At 38.3% G+C, this 22,817-nt stretch overlaps 1 protein-coding gene across 1 annotated transcript in view; it reads left to right on the forward strand.

Moving 5' to 3' along the window:
• The first annotated feature begins 2,584 nt into the window (after positions 1–2,584).
• CNTNAP2 (contactin associated protein 2) overlaps positions 2,585–22,817 on the forward strand; it is a 1,529,631-nt gene continuing 1,509,398 nt past the window's right edge. The window contains exons 1-2 of the mRNA XM_065938525.1: positions 2,585–2,681; positions 8,293–8,403. Of these exons, the coding sequence (XP_065794597.1) occupies positions 2,585–2,681; positions 8,293–8,403 (208 nt within the window). The remainder of the gene's footprint in view (positions 2,682–8,292; positions 8,404–22,817) is intronic.

Genomic DNA, 22,817 nt, shown 5'->3' on the forward strand with positions numbered 1-22,817 from the left:
CGTAAGTACTCAAAAATGATTGCTATTACCATTTATTTGCTGATTTTGGCTTAATAGTTTCTACTCTTTATGCTACTGAGATGGAAGAGGGGCAATTGCCTCATTGAATTCAAGGCTACTGTAATGCATATGGTAGCATGTTTAGTTGTTTCCCATTGAATGGAAATGAACAAAAGGGAAAATAGGGTCCCCTCCTTGGAGTTGTAAAGAGGAAAGATTCAGTGAGAAGATAAAGGGGATAGATGGGTCTCCTTTTTTCCCTTATTGATTTTCATTATATGTCAGGTGAAATATGTCCACTCAGTTGAGTTAGTTCCAAATTTATTATCTTTACCTTTTTCTAAATTAGCATTTAACAGCAAACTAATTGCACTTCTCTTCATGACTGCTGGCTTCATGTCTTTTGTGAGATGTCTTAGGTAAAGAAAACTAGATTAATTCTTCATACAGTGCATGAAAGGACAATTAATTCTCAATTTAATTATATGATCTGTTTTACCAATGAACTAACATTCTTGCATTTTCTGTGTAAAGGAGCTTAACCCTTCTATGAAGATCCAGATGTAAATAATTAAAGATCCCTACACAAAATGAAATACAAAGCAATATTTATTTTTATTTTAAAGCAAAAGGCAATATTTGTATGGACATCTCCTTGATAGGTCAGTGTATGCTAAAGACCAGATTGTCAGTGTTCTCACCCATTTAAACATATGTGTTGTATCAAATGTAGTGAGTGTGTGTGTGTGTGTGTGTGTGTGTGTGTGTGTGTGAAAACTAGTAACAATGATTACTTCTATGGATTGTGAGGATCCTTTCTTTCTCTGTATTGTATGGAATTTTATAAGATCAGGCAAATAAAATAAAAAAAGATCTCATTTCCAGTGACAAAGAGTAGGCCAGGGATGTTTGAGCAAGAAGTACACAAGCCAATGTATGAATCATAAAAAATATGGGAGGAAATTATGATGAAAATGAAGACATGTAAAGTTAGAGTTGAATTGGAGTCATCGATGTTTTGCCCTAAGGAAGAGCAAACGTGTTTTCTAGAATTCTCCTATAATACTGATTTTTTAAACTATTTACTTTCTATTGCTATGACATAGGAAATCATAGAAAAACTTACCCAAAGTTAGAAATGAACATTTGAAATAATGAAAAAAAAAACCTGAAGACACTCTGGATAAGATGGAACTTAGCCATCCAAATTCATACCCCTAGGAATAAAATATCATTTTTTTAAATTGTAAAGAGCATGCTTTCTTCCATGTGCTAATATCGGGAAAACTACAGTCTAATACTAATCTCTGCAAATCACAACTATCCTAGAAATTATTTATTAGATCAGGTTAAGTTAAAATAACTGAACTTGAAAAAAAAAGTTATCAAATATACTGGAAGAGCATGTCATGTTTCAATTTCCGGTGCTCACTATACATTCAAGGAGTAATACAATATTTAAACATCAAAATATATATGTAAATTATTCAATTCAAAGACATTTGGCTCCCAGGTAGAATTACACCTTTTCCATAGAGAAAAGTAAGTGGGGTATGGGATTTCCACAGATGGCATATGGAATGAGCTCAGTTTGTTTGGGTTTTTTAATAGAATGCTAAAGTTAGCAAAGTTCTGAGGTGAAAAATGCAGAGCCTAGTCAAGGAACATGTGCTGAGGAAAGAAGACAAAGCAACATCTTTCTAAGTGCATCAAAACAAAGACCTTCTGGAGCCAGTGACCTGCGTTTATAGGGAATAAAAATAGCGGACCTGCCGTAGCTGCAGAGAAACAGACTGTGAAGTTATTGTTGGTGCTGTGCCTTTGTTCCTTTCTCTTTCTTGTTTTCTTTCTCTCATTTTTTCTCTCCTCCATCCATTCCTTCCTCCCTCCCTCCCTTTCTTCTTCTCTCCCCTTTATTGAGAAGAAAATTAAACATACACACACACATGAAATCATAGTCTTGGGAATACAGACTCTAAAGCAGAGCTAGATCCCATGCCAGTCTTTGGTCTGAGTGTGGAAACTGACATTCCTTATAATTTGTGAAGCATTTACGGGACTATGTTAATCTCAGTGATTCCTCAGGACACACCTGAGTCTCTTTTTCATCCAAATCCTAAAACTATCCACTAGGCTAGATAAGAAATAGCGCCTTATTTGTCCAAAGACTTTTCCACTGCCTGTGAAGCAGTGTAGCCAAAGCATGCTTTGTCCAGGAAGTCAGGGAGACGGCGCAGAGGATAACATCGTCCACAGTAGCTGGGGACTCAGGCAGGTGCAGGCTCTGCTGAGAAGGACACCGACGGGCTGTCCTTGGACACCTTGGGGAGCAGGCAGAGCAGAAGGAAAGTCAGGAGTGGGAGGCATCATGCAGTCCTGGGGTGCCACCAAGATGGGCGTCTAGGCCTTGAAATGAGCATCACCACGGGAAAGAGAGGCCATCTCTGGGAGGAACTGAGATGCTCTTAGGAGAACCAGAGAAGGAAATTAGCACAACCACTTAGCTTGCAGTTCGAGAGAGTTTTGGCCATAAGGAGCCAGGCAGGAGGCTCCTGACTGGAAATAGAAGGCTTTAGGCGGAGGTATGGCCTCTCAACTTGGCCCTGACCATGCAGTCATGAAACCTGAGGCTGGTGGTCATGCAGTTCTGGGTTCAAAGTCAGGAGTTGAATGCATGCAAGGTAGAGAACATTCTGTGGTATATTCCCCTGAGAATATGCCTTTTACAGTGTTTTCTCTTTTTTTTTTCCTGAATGTGAATCAAATGTTGCTAGAATTTAAATACATGAATACAAAGGGGAAACAAAGGCATGGGATGGATTGAGAGGTAGGGATGCATACGATGTATTGCTATGATATGATGTATGATACTGATATGATGTATGAAACAGATAACTAATGAGAACCTATTGTATAGCACTGGGGAACACTACTCAATGCTCTGTGGTGACCTGAACAGGAAGGAAATTCAAAAAAAGAGGGGATATACGTGTAACCGATTCACTTTTCTGTACAGTAGAATCTAATCAACATTGTAAAGCAAGTCCAATAAAAATTAAAAAAGCAACAACAACAACAACAGAATTTCCATCCTGGTAGCACTGTTTGGTTCTGGAGTTCTTTGTCATTCTTATTTTCTGGGTATTTACTTGTATTTCCAAATGTGTGATATAAAACATATATTGTAAGTGCTATGATTTTAAAAGATGTGGTGAATGTTTTCCAACATTATTTCTTAATCAGAGATAACATTTGAATGCTTCTCTGATGTCAATGACATATGTTCCGAAGTCCTCTGACCTCGCGAACTGCTGTCCAGCCCCCTTGCCAAGAAAGATCTCTCTCAGCCATGCTCTTGGAGGTGAAGGGCCAGAGCCATTTCATCTCGCTTTGCCAATCACTTCCTCTGTTCCAGCTTGAATTCATACAGAATTCTTGCAGCTAGTCTGCCTTCCTGATTGACTGAAATTGTGTGAAAATAAAACTCAAGGCCCATCTGCTCTTCTAGTTTTCATCCAGGATTCCCTGGAAGGGAAATACACTGGAGACCAAATATTTGCCATAACTATGTGGCCGTAGTTTTGGAAGACATCCCAGTAAGGGAAAATACAATACTAAATTATTTCAAATGTTAGCATTCTCCCTCTCTCTCTACTACTGTTACCACTACTATAAAAATCATAAGTTTCTCCAGGGATCTGTTTGATTTTCTAATGTTTAATATCTGCAGAGTATGGAGACACATGCTTTAGAACAACAAGCAATCAGACTCTTTGGAAGATGGAAGGTGTAATAACTATTATTACAGTTGGAGATAAAAATGGATCATTCATCCTAATAGTCAGTCTGGCAATATGGGCACACGTGGAGTGTAGCTGCAGCCATCACAGGGAAATTTCATCCTCATTGTAGCCTTAAAACTTTTCCTCTCTCTATGCTGTTCTTAACCCTCTTCATCTATATCCTCTCAATTCTTCAGGTCTTGTTCATCATTTGTATGTTACCTGTTACCGTAGTGATTAGTAATCATTCTTCTTTGTGGATACATGGAATATTTACCATATTGAACCAGAGGTTGGAAAACTTTCTCTGTAAAAGGTCAGATAGTAAATCCTTTAGCTTCAGAAGCTGTGTGGTCTCTTTTTGTGACATTCTGCTGAGATGTGAATGCAGACATAAATGACTGAATGGGGGTGTGCTCCAGCCCAACTTTACTTACAAAAGCGAGCAGTGGGCCAGATTTGGTCTAGGGGACATGGTTGTGGACTCTTGTCCTTGACAGTGAGGGCATTAGAGTTTGAGAGAAATTCAGCTAATTTCTTCATGTTATATGTGAGTCAGGGCGGCTCAGATAGTAAAGAATCTGCCTGCAATGCGGGAGACTTGGGTTCGATCCCTGGATTGGGAAGATCCTCTGGAGAAAGGAATGGCAGCCCACTCCAGTGTTCTTGCCTGGAGAATCCCATGGAGACAGGAACCTGGCAGGCTATGGTCCATGGAGTCGCAAAGAGGTGGACACGACTGAGTGACTGACACTTTCACACTTTCATCCGTAGAAAGGGGTTAAGTGACGTACTCAAGGTCACACACAGGAGAAAGCCAGGAGTGACAAGGTCACCTAAACCACAGTCCTGTATTTTTAATTTACTTGTTACTTTCAGGATTTGATTATGTTCTAGTCAGCATTGAATTACAGACTGGTGTTATTTTCTTGTTTCATGTTTAATTACTTTATGTGGGTCCATATATTGTTACCACTCATGAGAGAAGGGAAATAGATACATAGATAGATATTTTATTGCCCAAAGTGATTAGAACAGTGCAAAGCAGGGGATAAGATCATAAAAAATATTTGTGACTACCGTCTTTCAGGAGAACATATAATTCATGTGACATTTTTCTTGCTTAATTATGCAGTTATAGATTTTTGTCTCAACTTAGAGGATTGTGAGATATCTGATCCTCAAATTATGATAATAATTCTATGGTGCTTTTTAAAAAATAAATAATCTTTTATATTCTCTTACCTTTCTTGATCTCAGTTTTACTTGAATTTTGTTATTCTGATTTATATGAGTCTTTAAAAATTAGTGAAAAAAATTTAATTTGATATAAAGGCTAATTTGTTATGGAAATCAAATTTAAAAAAAACAAATAATAAGGATAAACTATCCTCAGATTTTATAAACTGCTGTATTTAAGTTCTAAATTTAAGCGAGTTAAATGGATCTCTTAATTATCAATTTTATTTTAATTATTTACCATGTGTAACATGGAGCTATATATTCATTGAATACTGATTTTGGGATAATGTGTTATTCCTTTTTATCAAGTATTGTTGTTTAGTTGTGACTCTTTGCAAACCCGTGGACTATAGCCAGGCTCCTCTGCCCATGGCATTTCCCAGGCAAGAATACTGGTGTGGGTAGCCATTTCCTTCTCCAGGGATTGCCAGGTTAGTCCTACTGAGCAGGTTTGGAGAGAAAAAAGTTTCTCCTGGCATGGTCCTGCTGAGCTCTATCGTAGCATATGTCCTCTTTTCTTTGGTTACTACTCAGACGTCACCCAATCAAAGAGACTTTTCTTAGCTAGGCACCCAAAGCCTGCAACTCTCTCAGCCTCCACCCTGCCCCCAGCCTCCTAGCCCCTCTTTCATACTCTGTGTGTCTCGGTAGTTTTTATCACCATCCCATCCTATGAATTCACACTTTTACCTGTTTGCTTTTGTTTTAGCTAGTTTTTAGTTTCTAGTGAAACATAAATTACATGAGGACAGGAACATTGTTAGTTTCATCTACTGCTGCATTTCCTGTGTCTGACACAACATAGGTTCTTCTGTAAAATTTTTAAAGGGTATTTTATTTTTTGTTGAAGTGTAGTTGATTTCAGGTTACAGCAACGTGTTTTGGAATCTTTTTCAGATTCTTTTCCCTTATAGATTTTTACAAAAGATTGAGTATAGTTCTCTGTGCTGTAAAGTAGGTTCTTGTTGGTTATTGGTTGTGTATTTTGTATAGAATAGTGTCTACATGTCATAATTTTTTGTTTTATTTGAATGAATAAAATAAAAATGAGTAAACATTAGCACATTTTTAATATAATGGAACATTCTGAAGTAATAGTTACTCGTTAAAGTTCAATGCAGAACTTACATCAAAAAGTTGTACAAAGTTAGATTGAGACAGAAGTTAGAAAATCAGGGTTTTATATGTGTGATCAAAGGCAGCTAAAATAATAGTAAATTTTTAAACAATTAATATGAAACCCTTCACTGTGGATTCTCACTTTGTAAACTGATACTTCTAAAATAAATGTCATGGTCCTGTTTTCAGTCATTTACATTTAACTTTCTGGGGAATATATTCACACATACATGCCACATTGCTCAGAGGCACTCACAGCATAACTGAGAAAAGTAAGCAATCTAACTGTGTTTTCCAAGGACGGACGTGTTCCTCTTAACTTCCGTTTTGTACACACTCGAGTGATGAGATAATGAAAAATAATTCATTTCCCCAGGATCATTGGGGACTTTACTCCACTTGAATGACTTTGCGAGAAAACTAGTTCATTCCTTCTATTGCTAGTTTTTTCTTTTTTCTTCCTGTTTGTGAATATCTGAGGGAGAAGTCATTCAGAATATACACTGTAGTTCTGTGTCATATTAAATGGAATATTGAGCATGTGTAAACACTTGTTGGGGATTTAGGCCATCTCTCTAAAACAGGTGCTAGGTCATGTAATGTAGCATCGCACTTCAAGACTCTTTGAGTCTGTCACGTTTAGTTGTCCTGGTTTTTCCTTCCTCCCTTCCTTCCGTCCTCCCTTTCTCTCTCTCCCTCTCTCCCTCCCTATCTTCCTCCCTCCCTCCCTTCTTCCTCCCTCCCTTCTACAAATGTCGTTAGAGTATGTGCCAAGAGCCAGGTGCTGTTCAGATCATTGGAAAGGAAGCATTAAGCAAACTCTCAAAACCTTTATTTCCATGGAGCTTCCAGTCTCATGGGAGAGAAAAGCAACCAAGCAATTGAATGCATGAAAACACAACACATCAGCTGGCTGTAAATGCTATGAAGGAAAATAGAGCGAGGCGTGGTGCAGAGAGCGAGGGCAGTGGGTACTCCTGTAGCTGGGTAGACTGGGAAAGCTTGTCTGCCTTGTGAGAGATAACATTAAACGGAGCCTGGAGGGATGAGCCTTGAGGTCATTGGAAGAGTAACAGCAAAGGTCATGGCAGGAGCAGGTCTGTAGTTGCAGTCAGAAGGAAAAGGTGGCTGGACAGTAATGGGCAAGGATGCTGGAGGATGTGATCAGTGTGGAGGCTGCTGTGGGCCATTGGGGGACCTTGGACTTCATTCCAAGTGACTGAGAGCAGGAGCCAGTGGATATTTTGAGTGCAGGAACTACCTTGCCCACCTGTGTATTTTTTAAACTGCCCTTTTGGCTGCTGTGTATGGGATGACTCTAGCAAAGGAGGAGGAAGGAAGACTGCAGTCACATAAGTGATGGCCAGTGGCTGCCTGGAACAGGGGATCAGCAAAGTGAGATGGTAGGATTTGGGGTATTCCAATATGACAAGACATAGCACCTGATGCAGTCTCCCAGAGACCAAGAGCATGCAGAGAAGAGCTCCAAGAGTTGAGTCCTGGGCACTTTAACGTATATAGACACTAGGAAGGTGAGAACCACCCATCAAAGTGGAATGGGAGAGTCAGCAGTAGTAAAGAAGGTGGGGGGGGAAATAGTTCATGTCAGCGCAGAAGCCAAGTGAAAATTAGAACTCCAGTGCAGTTGATTGGTCAAGTGTAATGAGAACTGACTAAAATTTTAGAGAGCAATGCTTTTGTGTTGGTGGTTATCTTGTGTTCTTTCTTACTGGTATCTCCTTCCTAATTTTTTAGTTTGGATATTATTCCTCCTGGTCTTCTCTCCTCCAAGCTCATATTTCTGACCCTGAATCCTTATAATGAATAAATAATTGAAGATTTTGAGGAGACCCCAAATCCAAAATCTTGTTAAACAAGCCACAACTTCATTCATGATTCTAAGACAGCAGGCCTGCACTGAGGTCCTTCGGAATAATGCACTTTATCATAGCTATAACTTGAAAATCAGAAGGCTGTTGAAACTGTGCTAGGGTTGATTAGAATTATCAGCGTTAAGTTATATGAATTATGATCGTTTGCTAGATGTATCATGTACCTGAAAATTTTCACTGTATTCAATAGTGATTTTAACAAAAACATGTCAGTGATTATTCACTCTTTATTGAAGCTGGCTTTCTTTTCTTTTCAGAAAAATGTGATGAGCCACTTGTGTCTGGACTACACCATGCAGCTTTCAGCAGCTCGTCCTCTATGTCTGGGAGCTATTCGCCTGGCTATGCCAAGATCAACAAGCGAGGGGGTAAGGCAACTTTCAATTCATTTGTCAACAAATGTGTTACGTAAGAACATGTTATATTTACGCAGCATTTTTAAAGTATATTTTATTGTACAGCAGCTAGCGGCTTGACACCCAAAATCATTCCTCCTACTTCTGTTAACAGTCATAGACACACTTCCCGTAAGCCTGTTTTGTAGCCACTATTTTGGAATGATATTGATAAAATTGGGCTGGAAATAACAGATGATGTATTAAAATGGAATAATTTTTTGTAGCCGCTATGGAGCACTTCCCAGGTGGCACTAATGGTCAAGAATCTGCCCGCCAATGCAGGACATGTGGGTTCAATCCTTTAGTCGGAAAGATTCTGTGGAGAAGCAGATGGCAAACCACTCCAGTATTCTTGCCTGGGAAATCCCATGGACAGAGGAGCCTGGTGGGCTTAGTCCATGGGGTCACAAAGAGTCAGACATGACTGAGCTACTAAACAGCAACAACTATTGTGGGGTGATATAGAAAAAAAATTTAAACTGCAAATAGGGATGGTAAATTAAAGAGGAAGAATTTTTGGAGTTCATATGATAATGAGTTCAAAATGACATAAAAATTCTGAGTTAAGGAAATACTTGTTAATCAGAAAATCATTTAGAAAGATGTTAAAAAGAATAGGTTCCAAATATATGTACCATGCATGAGGAAGAATACTTTGTATTAACTGCTTTTTCTCCTTTTATTAATGTACACATTTAGTTTCTATTGAAAAGGCAGGATGAAAAATTATGACTCTTTGCAGTTTCTCCCCTAGTGCCCAGAATTTAGCTTTGTTATTAAAGTCATGTGAAAAATTTTGTATATTTGCAGCTAAAATTTGACTTTTAGACTTTAAAGTCATAGTACCATTATAATTAGTAATTGATGATTTCAAAGTGGACAGCAGCTAATAGAGGGTAAAAGAAGATAATTAAGAACAGATACTTAAAACTCTTTTGCTTCAAAGAAATTCTGGTATAAATATCAATGAATGACAACTTGGAAAGATACAGTATTTTCTTAGATAAATATGTATTAACTGACAGAGACCATAATTTTTATTCAGTAAGACAGGAGATGCTAAACTTAAATCATAAATTCAGGGGGAAAATGTGAAAAATTAAAGAACGAAGGAAAGGAAGGAAAACAGGGAGAGAAAAAGCATGAATAAAGGTTGAGAAAACAGGAGAAAACCCAAAGGGGGAGGAAAAAAGAAGATGGGAAGAAAGAAGAGATATCAGAACAGAGAGAAAAAAATATCAGAGAGAATCAGAAAGAACAAAAGGGAGAAAAAAATACATAAGGAAAAAGTATAATAATATATATACAGAAATTCTGGGAAGTATAAAGATATCATAATCAGAAGAAAAAAAAATTGGTGAAAGAGATATACAGGAAAGATAGAGGAATATAAATTTCAAATATATATATATATATATATATATATATATATGTACAGCTTTGATTTAAAAGTAGTATTCATCAGCTATTTTTTTCAATGTGCTGTTACTTTAAATTGTGGTATAACTGACGTAACATTATATTAGTTTCAAATGTACAGCAAAATGATTTCCTGTATGCAGATTTGTATGTATTGGAAAATGATCACCACAATAAGTCTAGTTAGCATCCATCACTATACACAGTTACAAACATTTTTTCTTGCAGTGAGGACTTTAAGATCTAGTTTCTTAGTAGCTTTCACATATGTAGGACATTATTGTTAACTATAGTCAGCATACTGCATATTATATCCTCAAGACTTATTTTATAACTGGAAATTCCTGCCTTTTGACTCCCTTCTCTCATTTCACTTAACTCTCAACACCCTGCCTCTGGGAACCATCAATGAGTTCTCTGTATCTGTGTAGTTATTCTTTTTATTGTGTGCTTAGGGCTTCGCAGGTGGCACTCGTGATAAAGAACTCGCCTGCTAGGGCAGGAGATGTGGGTTCCATCTCTGGGTCAGGAAGATCCCCTGGAGCAGGAAATGACAACCCACTCCAGTATTCTTGCCTGGAGAATTCCATGGACAGAGGAGCCTGGCAGGCTACAGTCCATGGAGTCACAAAGAGTCAGACACAACTGAGCTACTAAACAAGTTTTCAAAAATTTTCCTTTGATATGTCAAATAATGAAAAATTTAATATATTCCTTTTCCATTAAATTAACTAAAACTAAACCACCCCCCCCAAAAAAAAATACAGACAGAAAAACCAAGAAACAGAGAAATTGCCATACCCAAATTCATAATTGTGATGCAGACCAGTCCAGTACTAATCAATGTGGGACAACATATAAAAGGGAAAAGAAATAATGCATATACCTCCTGATGTCAAGAGGATGTGATATTCCCTAAAAGAAGTATCATGATGTTGAAAGATCAAAAGCAACTTTAATGAAAGGAAGCAGAATCTCAAAAAAATTTTTTAGGAAGTTCTGTGGGAAAAGAATACTGATGAAATGTTATACCTAGTGAATTTGAGCAAGTCAAATCATGTCAAGAGTGTGACTTCTTGGGGCATACATATGAAACAACCCAAGCAACAGTGAGATGCGTGAAAAAAAGAATAAAGAAACCACAGTCCGATGATAGACTGAGCAGTGAATCATTTAAATATAAGATCGTGACTAGATTGGTGCTGGAGAAGACCCTTGAGAGTCCCTTGAACAGCAGAGATCAAACCAGTCAATCCTAAAGGAAATCAACTCTGAATGTTCATTGGAAGGGCTGATGCTTAGGTTGAAGCTCCAATACTTTGGCACTGATGAGAACAGCCAACTCACTGGAAAAGACCTGATGCTGAGAAAGACTGAAGGCAAAAGGAGAGGGGGCCGCAGAGGATGAAAGGGTTAGAGAGCATCATCGACTCAATGGACATGAATCTGAGCAAACTCCAGGGGATAGTGAAGGACAGGGAAGCCTGGTGTGCTGCAGTCTCCGGGGTCACAAAGAGTCAGTCTCAACTTAGCAACTGAACAACAAGACAACTAGGAATTACAGTTGTAGAAAGAGTGTAAATGTTCCAGATGTAGAATCTAAAATATTAAATACCAAACTATGGGATTAGACATATGCTTTTTCTCCCCAAACTTTCAGAACAGGCGGCCACTGGATGCTATAACTTTTAAGTGCAGATTTATTTTGTTTTTGTTTTTAAGAATTAATTCACTTTATGAAGAAACATCAACATTTTTATTGTTGCTCTCATTCAAGTAAAGTTATATTAAAATATTTTTGCTTTAAAATAGTACAGGATGCCACTTTGAATTAGTTAGAGGTGTCTATCTACTCATATATGTAAAGTGAGGTGTCTGAAATTAAACTTCTACAATGTTAACTTTCATTTTTAACCTGGAAAATAGGATTTGAGTAATGTCTTCATCTTCTTTTCAACAGGTTTCTTTATAGTTTATAGAATGCTTGCATCTATATCTACAGTAGATAGTGTTAGTCGCTCAGTCATGCCTGACTTTTTGTATCCCTGTGGACTGTGGCCCACCAGGCTCCTCTGTTATGGGCTTCTCCAGGCAGGAATACTGGAGTGGGTTGCCATTCCTTTCTGCAGGGGCTCTTCCTGACCCAGGGATTGAACCTGGGTCTCCTGCATTGCAGGCAGATTCTTTACTGTCTGAGCCACAAGGAAAGCCCAATACATACATGTATATAAATACAAGTATAAATACAATGCATTTCCTATAAAAAAGTTGTTTCAAAAGCAACATATTATTTAAAATATTTATGATTTCATAGTTGTTTGGCAGCTTCTCTCTGATTTTTGATGCAGTGGATTATCATGTGTTGGGGTAAAAATGTGATGCTGTAGTTCATAGGGGAAAAGCCTTGTCTGTGTTATAGTTTTGCACTTACTTATGGCCCATCTTACCAACATTTGTTCCACGAGGAAGTTCATTTACTTTTATTTTACCTCCTAGAGACCCCTCTTGCTTCTCAGTGGTGTACGTGCCTAGTTGCCCTTAATGACCTCCCCTAGCTCACCCCACATTATCTACCTGTTTGAGACGGTCACACGCTGGCCATACCTCTACTCATCATGTCGCGTTCCTGTGCATGTACATAAAAGACACCCATATGCAGGGCTAGCTTGACCCTGGTTAATAACCTCACTGTGGATCAAGGTAGCAGGTACCAGAGAGGAGGATTACTTCCTCTAGAAGAAAAAAAAAAAATCCACATATGGTTCTTTCAATTAAAAACAAAGTTTTTTTGTTCCATCATAAATTTTATAGGCAGACATCCTTGGAAGAGGCGTCACGTTGACTGAAATTCATTTTAAGATATAAGTGGCTAATGACCAGCATTGATTGAGAATTGTTCTGTTTTTCGTGCAGCACAAAATTATGTATCTTAAAATTAAAGACAGCAGAGCATTCTACAGGGAGAAAAAATATAAAGAATATGTCAGGGAGGCAAGAAATGCTAGAGATATATTTTTTTACTTGACTATTGGCAAGAATCATCTGATTTATACACCACATAACCATTTGAAAGCAGGGAGATCTTATACTAAGAAAAAGAGAGAAGAGTGTAATTAACTAATTATACAAATACAGGAAAGAACAAATTCAGTTAAGCATTATGTTGATAAACATTGCTTCAAGTTTTTTCATTTATTTAAATGATATTCTTCAAATACATTTTAGAGAGCTAGATTTATGAATACATAGAAAAGCAGAGTATAAAAGCAAATATACATTCAGATGACAGATTGACACATGTTTACAGAATGGGATTTAGCTTTTGGGTTCCTGAGATACAGATCCATCTGGTGCAAGCTTGGTGTCAGGGACAGAAACATCACAAAACTGGGGGTGGGGGGAGCAAACGAGATGTTTAAATGAAAAAATCCACTTGTAATTCTATCATGTCTTTTGAAGCCTATTGCTTTAAGAGTTTTTGTTTGTTTTGGAACAGTATCTACCTCTTATGGTTCTGTGTTCTGGATTTATCTTAATTCATGGGCGCTTTCCCAGGCTTGTGTCATTCTGAGTCAATAGCAATTAGATGGATTACTCTTTCTAAAACATAGCACAGATATTAAACCTTTGAGAATTTTGTATAAGATAACCACCACTTTATTATATAGTACTTTCAGATTATAAAATACCTTCATATAGGTTTTAAATGTCCCTTGATCTTCACAACAACCTTGTTAGAAAGAATACATTAGAGATGCCAACCATTTCTTCTGCCAAACTTTTTACTCCACATGCCTTCTACTGTCTACTTCCCCCAAGGGACAGTCATTCTTCCACGCAGCCACAGGTGATGGGAGAGAACCCACGATCTCAACTGATGCCGTCCGAATATCTGTTTTATTTGTGCAACATAAACTCAGGAACCAAGCGAACTGCTGGGTAAAGCATGATGATGGTGATGGTTTAGTCATTTAGTGTGTCTGACTCTTTGCCATCCCAGGGACTGCAGCCTCCCAGGATCCTCTGTCCATGGGACTTTCTAGGCATGGATACTGGAGTGGGCTGCTGTTTCCTACTCCAGGGGAATTTTCCGACCCAGGGATCGAACCTACGTCTCCTGCATTGCAGGCGGAGTCTTTACTGCAGAGCCAGCAGGGAAGCCCCCAAAGCATGGCAGGCCACATATAAATAAGACAGAGAGGGGTGACGCAGATGCTGGAGAAGAGATGAAAGGTTGAGAACACGTGGGTCTAGGTAGAGGATGGAAAAGTCCCTGGTCTCATTCCTCTTCTGCTGCGTCACTTCTGCTTGCACCTGGGAAACTCACCTTTCTGATTCTAATAATCACCTCCTCTGGCCTAAGCTGATTGTAATAAATCTAGTTACCAAAGAACTCCTGATTAAAAACCATGAAATATTATCAGTGTTGCATTGGAATTAACCCGAAGATAGAATGTGAAAAGAGATGGAAATTTTGCAACAAGTCTCTTTCATCCCTTTGCTGCTTACTTTTTCTTAGTAGATACTGAACTGCTTGCTGCTCCTCAGACGTTTTCTTTTTAGAGAAAAAAGCAGAGAAAGAATTTTAGGTTTGCTTCTTGGATAGTCCCTTCTGTATTAGGAACCTGTCACCTTCTCTTTTAAGCCCAAGGGCAGAGACTTTTAGTGGTGGCAGGGCTTCCCAGGTGGCGCTAGTGGTAAAGAATCCACCAGCTGATGTAGGGGACATAGAGATGCGGGTTCGATCCCTGAGTTGGAAGATCCCCTAGACGAGGGCATGGCAAACCACTCTAGTATTCTTGCCTGGAGGATCTCATGGACAGAAGAGCCTGGTGGGCTACAGTCCATAGGGTTGCAAAGAGTCGGACACACCTGAAGCAACTTAGAACATGCACATCCTTTATGTCCTCCAGCATGGAGAACAGATTGCATTTGTAGGCCATAGAAGTGATGAGCACTTTGAGGAGGAATATGTCTGTAAGAGTCATCTGGAAACACCACTGGATCAAGTCTCTTAATGGTTCACACTTGTATCCTAAAAAGAACCACAGTCCATCTCTTCCCTTTTCTTCAAATATACCACTGAAGTTAAATCACTCCTATCATGCCTTGCTGCCTTAGCTTGGCCCTATCATTGCTTTCCCCATTTTTCTGCTTCCTGTTGGCCAAGAGGGTAATTAGCATAATGCCAGCCTCTTCTCCAGTTCACACTCTCACACTTACACAGGTTGGACTGCCTCTTGTAGCACCTGGGTGGCTCAGCAAGTCATCACACCATACCTTGTCTGCTCTTCCGAGTTTCATTCCTGCTGCTCTTTGAAAGTGAAGCTTTCTCTCCTCTGTTGCACAGTCAGTTCTCATGTCCCTGAGTTAAGTTTGTGAAAGCCCTCCTTTGCCTCTTTCTATTCCTTCTCCCCATTCTGCTTTAAGTGGTAAAAGAAGCTGTCACAATGAATTAAACCCCGAACAGTAGCTGGTGCACTATGAATTAGGGAATAGGCTACAATGATTCCATGAGGACTTGGTGCCATTAACGCCTCCTGCTGCTACTTGGCTGCTCTCTCCAAACTCTGATCCATTCCTCAGTTCTCCGTTCCCCAGGCCTGGCCATCAGTATCCGCCAGATCAGGTAGCGTACTCAATCTATGTGAGAAGGCTCTTCCCTTAGACTACAGCATCCAGGCTTAGTATGAGGTAGACTAAAGTTTCCACTTGCCATGCTCCTGGCCATTTTTTCAGCTTCCACTCCTCTAATTCCCTTCTTTTTCCTTCTCTAGCCTCTATCACTTATCCAGTATTTCTCTTAATCCACTCACTGATGATTGATTGTGCTTTAGTATGAATTCTTTGGTCCAAGTATCAGTAGGAGCAGTTGCATTTTAAGAGCAGATCTTTGGGAGCAAGAAGGAAAAAAAATAATAATTCCAGAGAACTGTGTTTCTTATGTAGTTTCTCAGGATATTTGACATTCCTATTGGACAGGTTATACTTCTCATCTTCAAATTACTCTCCTGCAAAGCCCTGCTGATTTTGCCAGTTCTCATGTGGTGCCAAGTAGTGGAAAAAGAATGACTGTATCCATGCATAACTAGATTCCAATACAGAATCAACCAAGGGTGAGGATGGTATTAGTCAATTATTTTGACTTTCTGCATCTCAGCTTCCTGATGTCTGTGATTATGGTTATATAATTTGTCATCCAAACCAGGAACTTTTGACCATGGCAGTGCTATTAATAATTTTACCAGGGAAATTCTACAAGTATGGTGCCCCTGTTTTATTCTGAAATGGAATCAATTATATAATTTTGCAGAGCCATTGTGAAGATTAAATGAAGTAATCTACACAAAGTGTACTGCATTTAAATATTAGTCTCTTTCTGATCAATCCCCCTCAACTCCCCAGAAGGCACCACATGTATTAATACTTTATAACAGATTGAGTGAAATGTTTCTCATCACAAAAACAATGCCTCCTTAGAAAGTGATTGCTAGCTTTTGTGTATTTCCCAATGTGTGTGTTTTTCTTCTATCGTCACATAAAATAAAAGTGATATTATAATAATTGAAAGATTAATAAAAAATAATGTTTAAATTTTTTTCATGATTTTTTACAGAAATTTTAGACTGCTGCTAATACTTAAATGTCCCCCTAATTTTCTGACCTCAAATACTTTCAATAAAAATGAACTGACATCTGTGGTTTTCAAATGTTATTATGTTACTATTATTTGTATATCATTTGAATTAGATCTTATAGAATCCAATCTAATATATATATTTATTAATTTTGAGATACAGAGTAAAACCAAAAATAATTGTTCTGGACTTTAGGGATAACAGAAATATGATTTTCCCCTCATCTTTTAAAATTCTGACTTGTTTTTAAAATATATTTGAAATGTCTTCTTCTTACCAGTAGGTCTTTTATTCTTGAATGAGAGTTGCCATCTAACAGCAAATTTTATTTTTTAAATTTAATTCTCAAATATTAATCAAATTTCTGACTTCACTGGGAGTTTTGCAAAATTAAATGTGCAATAGAGGACACATTTGTATCACTGATATGTGTTTGAAAAATTACTGAATGCTGGAAGCATGTTTACTGGGGAGTGATTCATAAATTTGTTTAGACATGCCTTTTTAATTTGAAAATAATATTACTATGTTTCTGCTTGGCATCAAATTTTATAATGATAAAATTTTAATACCTTCTTTTGTGTTCCCTACAGAAATATATGCTGGGTTTTGTAGCATTTCTCATAGAGTACTGTTTCCCAAGGTGTGTGATGTGAATGCAAGCCATGAACACACACATATATACACAGCCTTTCCACAATTATGGGCTTCGCTGGTGGCTCAGACAGTAAAGAATCTGCCTGCAGTGCAGGAGACCCGAGTTCGATCCCTGGATCAGGAAGATCCCCTGGAGGAGGAAATGGAAACCCACTCTAGCATTCTTGCCGAGATAATTCCATGGACAGAGGAGCCTGACAGGCTATCGTCCATGGGATCGCATAGAGTCCAACAAGATTGAGCAACTAACATTTTTGCTTTCACTTTTCACAGTAAAATCAGCCAGGCAAATACTGTGTTTGGTGATACTCTCTAGGGGAACTAGAGAGAGACTCTTCATCATGAAATATCCTCAGAGCCAGCAGAACACAGTCTCACTCTGAAAGAAGCTCTTATAAAATTTAGCCAAACATTCTGTACATCAGTGGTTTTCAACAGGGTGTGTTTAATATGCTTGGAATTACAATTGTGTCCCGTGAGTTTCACTACTTACTGTTTTTAAAAATACTGCTTTTCAGGGCTGCATGATAAGAATATGATGGATGATGACTGTGGGTTTAGCAGATTTTTTTTTAATTATCAAAGATTATAATTGTATAATACTGAGAAGTATAGAACAAAATACAATTATTGGAGGGTAATTGCTCGACAATATTGTATTGGCCTCTGCTGCACAGCAACAAGAATCAGCCACAGGTATGCACACGTCCCCTCCCTCTGAGCCTCCCCCGTCTCCCTCCCCACCCCACCCCTCTCGGTTGTCACGGAGTAAGGTGTTGATAGCAGCCTGTGTCACAGAGCAAATTCTCACGCGCTGGCTCTTTTACCTGTGGGATGTATATGTTTCCATGCTATTCTCAGAGAAAGGGAGTTTTTAGATTCCAGGCATTTGAAATGAAGAAATGTTAATTGTCGGAAGGGAGTTGCTCATTTGCCTTGTCCATAGCTCCTAGTTGCCACCAAGAAAATCATAAGCTGCCATCTTCAAAATGACTCTGGGATATTACTTTTCTAACACTCTCTTTATATCACGGAGAAGGCAATGGCACCCACTCCAGTACTCTTGCCTGGAAAATCCCATGGACAGAGGGGCCAGGTAGGCTGCAGCCCAGGGGTCGTGAAGAGTCGGACAGGACTGAGCGAAGTCACTTTCACTTTTCACTTTCCTGCATTGGAGAAGGAAATGGCAACCCACTACAGTGTTCTTGCCTGGAGAATCCCAGGGACAGGGGAGCCTGGTGGGCTGCTGTCTATGGGGCCACACAGAGTCGGACACGACTGGAGCGACTTAGCAGCAGCAGCAGCTTTATATCACAATATTAATACCCGATTGTCTAAAATGAAATTTATATTATGTGTTCTAATTTTGCTTTCCCGCCAATATTGAAAACCGTGCCGTTTGCTACTTACCTTATAAAGTTTAGGGCATGTGGGGTGGGAAATCTTGGCATCTGAAATAAAGGAATATACTTAGATAGTAGTTTGAGAAGATGGCCAGATTAAATATCTTTTTGTGGATGTTGCTATGGAGTTAGAGGAAGTAGGTTTCCCTTTTACCCTTGGAGAGACCTTGAGCTGCTTCTTCCCTCCCTTTAATTTCCCTAATTACGCCACTCCTGTAATGAGAAACTTGGATGAGATGATCTCTGGGACCTTGCCATCTCTGAACACCCTCACCTTGTAGCCAAGATGGATCACAGTTCCCTGGTCTGAAACTTCATGAGCCACCACAGAATCCCATGGTCTGGACTACCTCTTCCTTTGTGCACAGAAGTATTTTCCACTAAATAACTTTTGAAAGTAGCCAGGATATCTGGGAGAAAACATTTATGGAATAAAATTTCTACAAATTGAATTTTTTTCTTTCTAAACCATTCCAAAATAGATGCCAGTGGTATGCTTAGAGATTAGATGTTTAATTATCCCTTTGCTCTTTGCCAATTTTATTCAAAGGGAGACTTTAATATTTTCCACTTCTCTGCCAAGAAGGTGGAGAATTTATGTGAATGATTTATACCTGATTAGAAGTATTTTTTAAAAAAATAAAATTCTTGGCATCATCCCAAAGCACTTTAACATAGTATTGTGTTCAACTCTCAAAGAACATTTTCTGAATGAATGAGCAAATATATTGAGTTATATTTATTGTGTAGATTTCCATTCACTTTAAACTTCAGAGGCTTATTGCTTCTCTGTTGAGACGATTTGTTAAATCAAGAGTGGGTATTTGCTAGCATTTTTCAGTTTCAAAAAAATTATTTCACAAGTTGTTTAATCACTGTCGTAGCCAACTGGGGTCCAGACAGTAACAGAGAGAATAACTGACCATAGTAACTGTTATTGTCATCATTTCTAAACATATATGTAAATATGTATACATCTAAGTATCAATTTTGTAGTGTGTTCATGCAGATCAATTGAGAAATGGTCCTATTGGTTTCTCCCACTGCTTTTAAAATGGGTAAGAGTTACCATGAAGGTAATGTTGAGTTGGTGAATCATGCCCCTTGTATTTAAGGATATTTCTTTCACAGATGAGGTTTTCGGTGTTAGCTGATGCATCCACGTGGTAACAGGTGCCCTTGGGTGACAAAGCGTGTTCTATCAGTCCTTCCGTCTTGTGTTTCGCCCATAAGGAATACACTCTGTGTCCTACTTGCCACAGTGTAGCTCTGGGAAGAAAGGAAGGTCAGAAATGAGCAGGGTATGCCGTCAAGTTGCTCTACGGGAAATTCACATCAACTGATCATATGAAGGTCACTGCCCAGTGAGCGGCACTCCACAAAAGCACCATTCATTCCATGTGATTACGGCACAAACAGCCACACATGTGAAAAATAGAGTTCCAATCCTATAATTACCTTTCTTCTGCAATAGATGAGTGACTCTTCATTATTTTTCAGTATCTCCTCTTCTATAATTAGAGAAAGTTCCATGCTTTTTTGCCTGTTTGCCTCCTCCCCCTTATTTCATTCAATAAGAGAAAAAAGAGGCCAAGTTATTTCCAAGACAGTTGGGCGGATTTAATCTAGTAATGGCTCTATTGGCAACCTGGTTAGGTCATGCTTATCACAATGAATAGGCCCTTGCCTTTTACCTTGAGCAAATTAATGACTTTTTCCACCCATTTTTCATTGGGAAGAATAAAAACACGAGAATCACCCACTCTTTTATATTCACGTATTGCAATACAAATTCTGAAAATGCTGTCACTAATAACAATTCAAATCAGTTCAGTCTCCATTGGTGCACTGCCCTTTTATACTCTGCAAATGAGCAGTCCGCATCTGCATTGTTTACTCATTTTGTTTCTTTAAAACCAAGATATATGTTTGACATGAATATTGCTGACAATAAACCATGACATTCAAGACAGTCTACTTTTATTGTTCTTGCCTCTTTAATGTTAAAATGTAAACACAAATTGTAGAAAGCTTTATTCTGGTTTTTATTCCAAGGTCACTTTTTATTTTGCTTTATCTTAGCTATTTTTATTTGCTTAGAAATGCAAGGAATTCAAGTTGTAGGTTTCTATTTTGCTTTGTTTTGTTCCTCAGTAACTTCTGGAATTTACTTCTTTTGTACCTGTTCTTCCACTTTAAAATTGGTGGGTGATGCTATTTATCTCAGTTAGAGGGTCCTTGTCTGAATTTTATCTGCTATCTCCATGTCACCAGACATCTGCAGCCAGGTAGACTGTCTGCCTCCAGGGTGAACTGTTTTGTATTAAAAGGTTTGTGCCAGAGCATACGTGTGAACGATGTGTAAGTACACGTTTTATGGATTTTTCCCTAGTCATTTTCTGGCACATATGTATATCAGAGGATTATTGATTGGAGTTTTTTTTTGTTTGTTTGCTTTTATTTTACTTTCAACTGATGCTTAGAACATGAGATACGCCCTGTAAGGCTGTACTGTTAAGATGATGAAACATGCTGTTTCCTCCCCTATGGTTCCTTCTCAAGTGTTCTAAAGAGAGTGGAAGTCGAAACCATGTGCTTCTGCTTCTGTGGTCTACGTGTTTCTGTGGTATTAGAGATTCATAAGTAATTATTGGAGCCTCTTCTTTGACAAGGCCATGCTTTCCTATTGGATCAAATAGAGTTCCCAGGAAAAGAAAGATTAAACTGTACTTTGAATAGTTCCAACAGGAGGAATACCTAGACAGGGTAGAAGTGATGACCCTTCTTCACCATGGAAGGGTAGGCAATACACAGCAAATGCTTCCCAGGGGGGCCAGGAAGGCAAAGGGTTTCTCCACTGCCCCCACCCCAGCCAGCCTGCATCTTAACTGTATTAACTTATCAGCAGTTCTTCTTGGCCTCTAGATTTTAAGTGAATAGGTTGTTCTTCATACATAGCATCAACCTTTGTTAAGTTGCTTGTCCTTCAATAGTTGTCCAAAAGTCATCTCTGGTGGCTAAGTGAGGTCTTTTAAGGTGTACCATGTGTGTGTGTGTGTGTGTGTGTATTTTTCTTTTCTATCTCAGAACTTAGTAAACAGTTTTGGATAGTAGACTTGTTTCTCTGAGTTCATAAAGCTGGATGTGAATGGAACACAAGCCCTACCATCTCTAGCATCTACAATTGTGCCTAGCACAGAGGAAATACTCACAGATAGAAACAATTGTTGGCATGCACACATTATCTCCTTGGAGCCTGACAAAAAACCCTAGGAAAGAACTTAGCAGGAATACAACTCAGTTTTATGGATAAGAAAACTTAAATTCAAGGAAGTTTATATTCTTGCCCATGGCTACAGCTAACAGAAAGCAGATTTGAGCATTTGAAACAGACTCTTCTGATTTCAAAAATCACTCACTGTTCTATTCTCCACATGTTTCCCTGCCTATGTGAGCTTCTCTTTAGGAAAAATTGTAATACTTTTTGAGTTGTTTTAGAACATAGGTAAATTTTTCCCACTGGAGGCTAAGAAAATAAACAGACATATTTCTCTGTTTTATTCCTGAGTATATACTGACTATGTGATTTATTTGCATGCTTCTTATCTTGCTTTAAGTGTTCAAAGAGTAATAAAGACATTATTTTAAATATTTACATGTAATAATAATTTCTAAAAACCCACCCCCTTCTTCTCCCCTTACACTCAAAAGCTAGCCAAAATCTATGTTCCTTCGATCTTGTTTCTGTATTTGGATGATATGAGGTGGTAGGTTAAAAAAAAAAAAAAAAAAAAAAAAGACACTACTCTACTTGAAATATTATATATGTGAGAACAGCCAAAGATTGGAACAAAGCAATGAGAGCAACATTCTGTCTTCCATAAAAGCACTGAAATAAGAGAAAAAAAAAAAAAAAAACTAATGATGTGCAGCACCAATACGCTAGAAACTGACAGAACAATATTTTTTAAGTCACTAACATTCTTAATATTCAAAACACACATGGAGAAAAAGCTGTAAGTCAGTACAAAGTGAAAGGAAATGAATAACAGGAATAAAACTCAACCACAAAATAGAAAATGTCTGAGATCTTACTAGATATGACATAAGCTGGATCTCTGTTTGGTATGAGTTCGAAATAACCTGGGATGAGTAATAACAATATCCCTCTGTATGGTCATTCTCAATCACTGAGTTGTTTATTCCATTTCAGAGGAAGGTTTCAGCACTGTTAGAATTTGCTTTTCATTTTGTTACTGTTTGGTAG

Source organism: Muntiacus reevesi, chromosome 6 (assembly GCF_963930625.1).
Source record: "Muntiacus reevesi chromosome 6, mMunRee1.1, whole genome shotgun sequence".
Classification (NCBI taxonomy): Eukaryota; Metazoa; Chordata; class Mammalia; order Artiodactyla; family Cervidae; genus Muntiacus; species Muntiacus reevesi.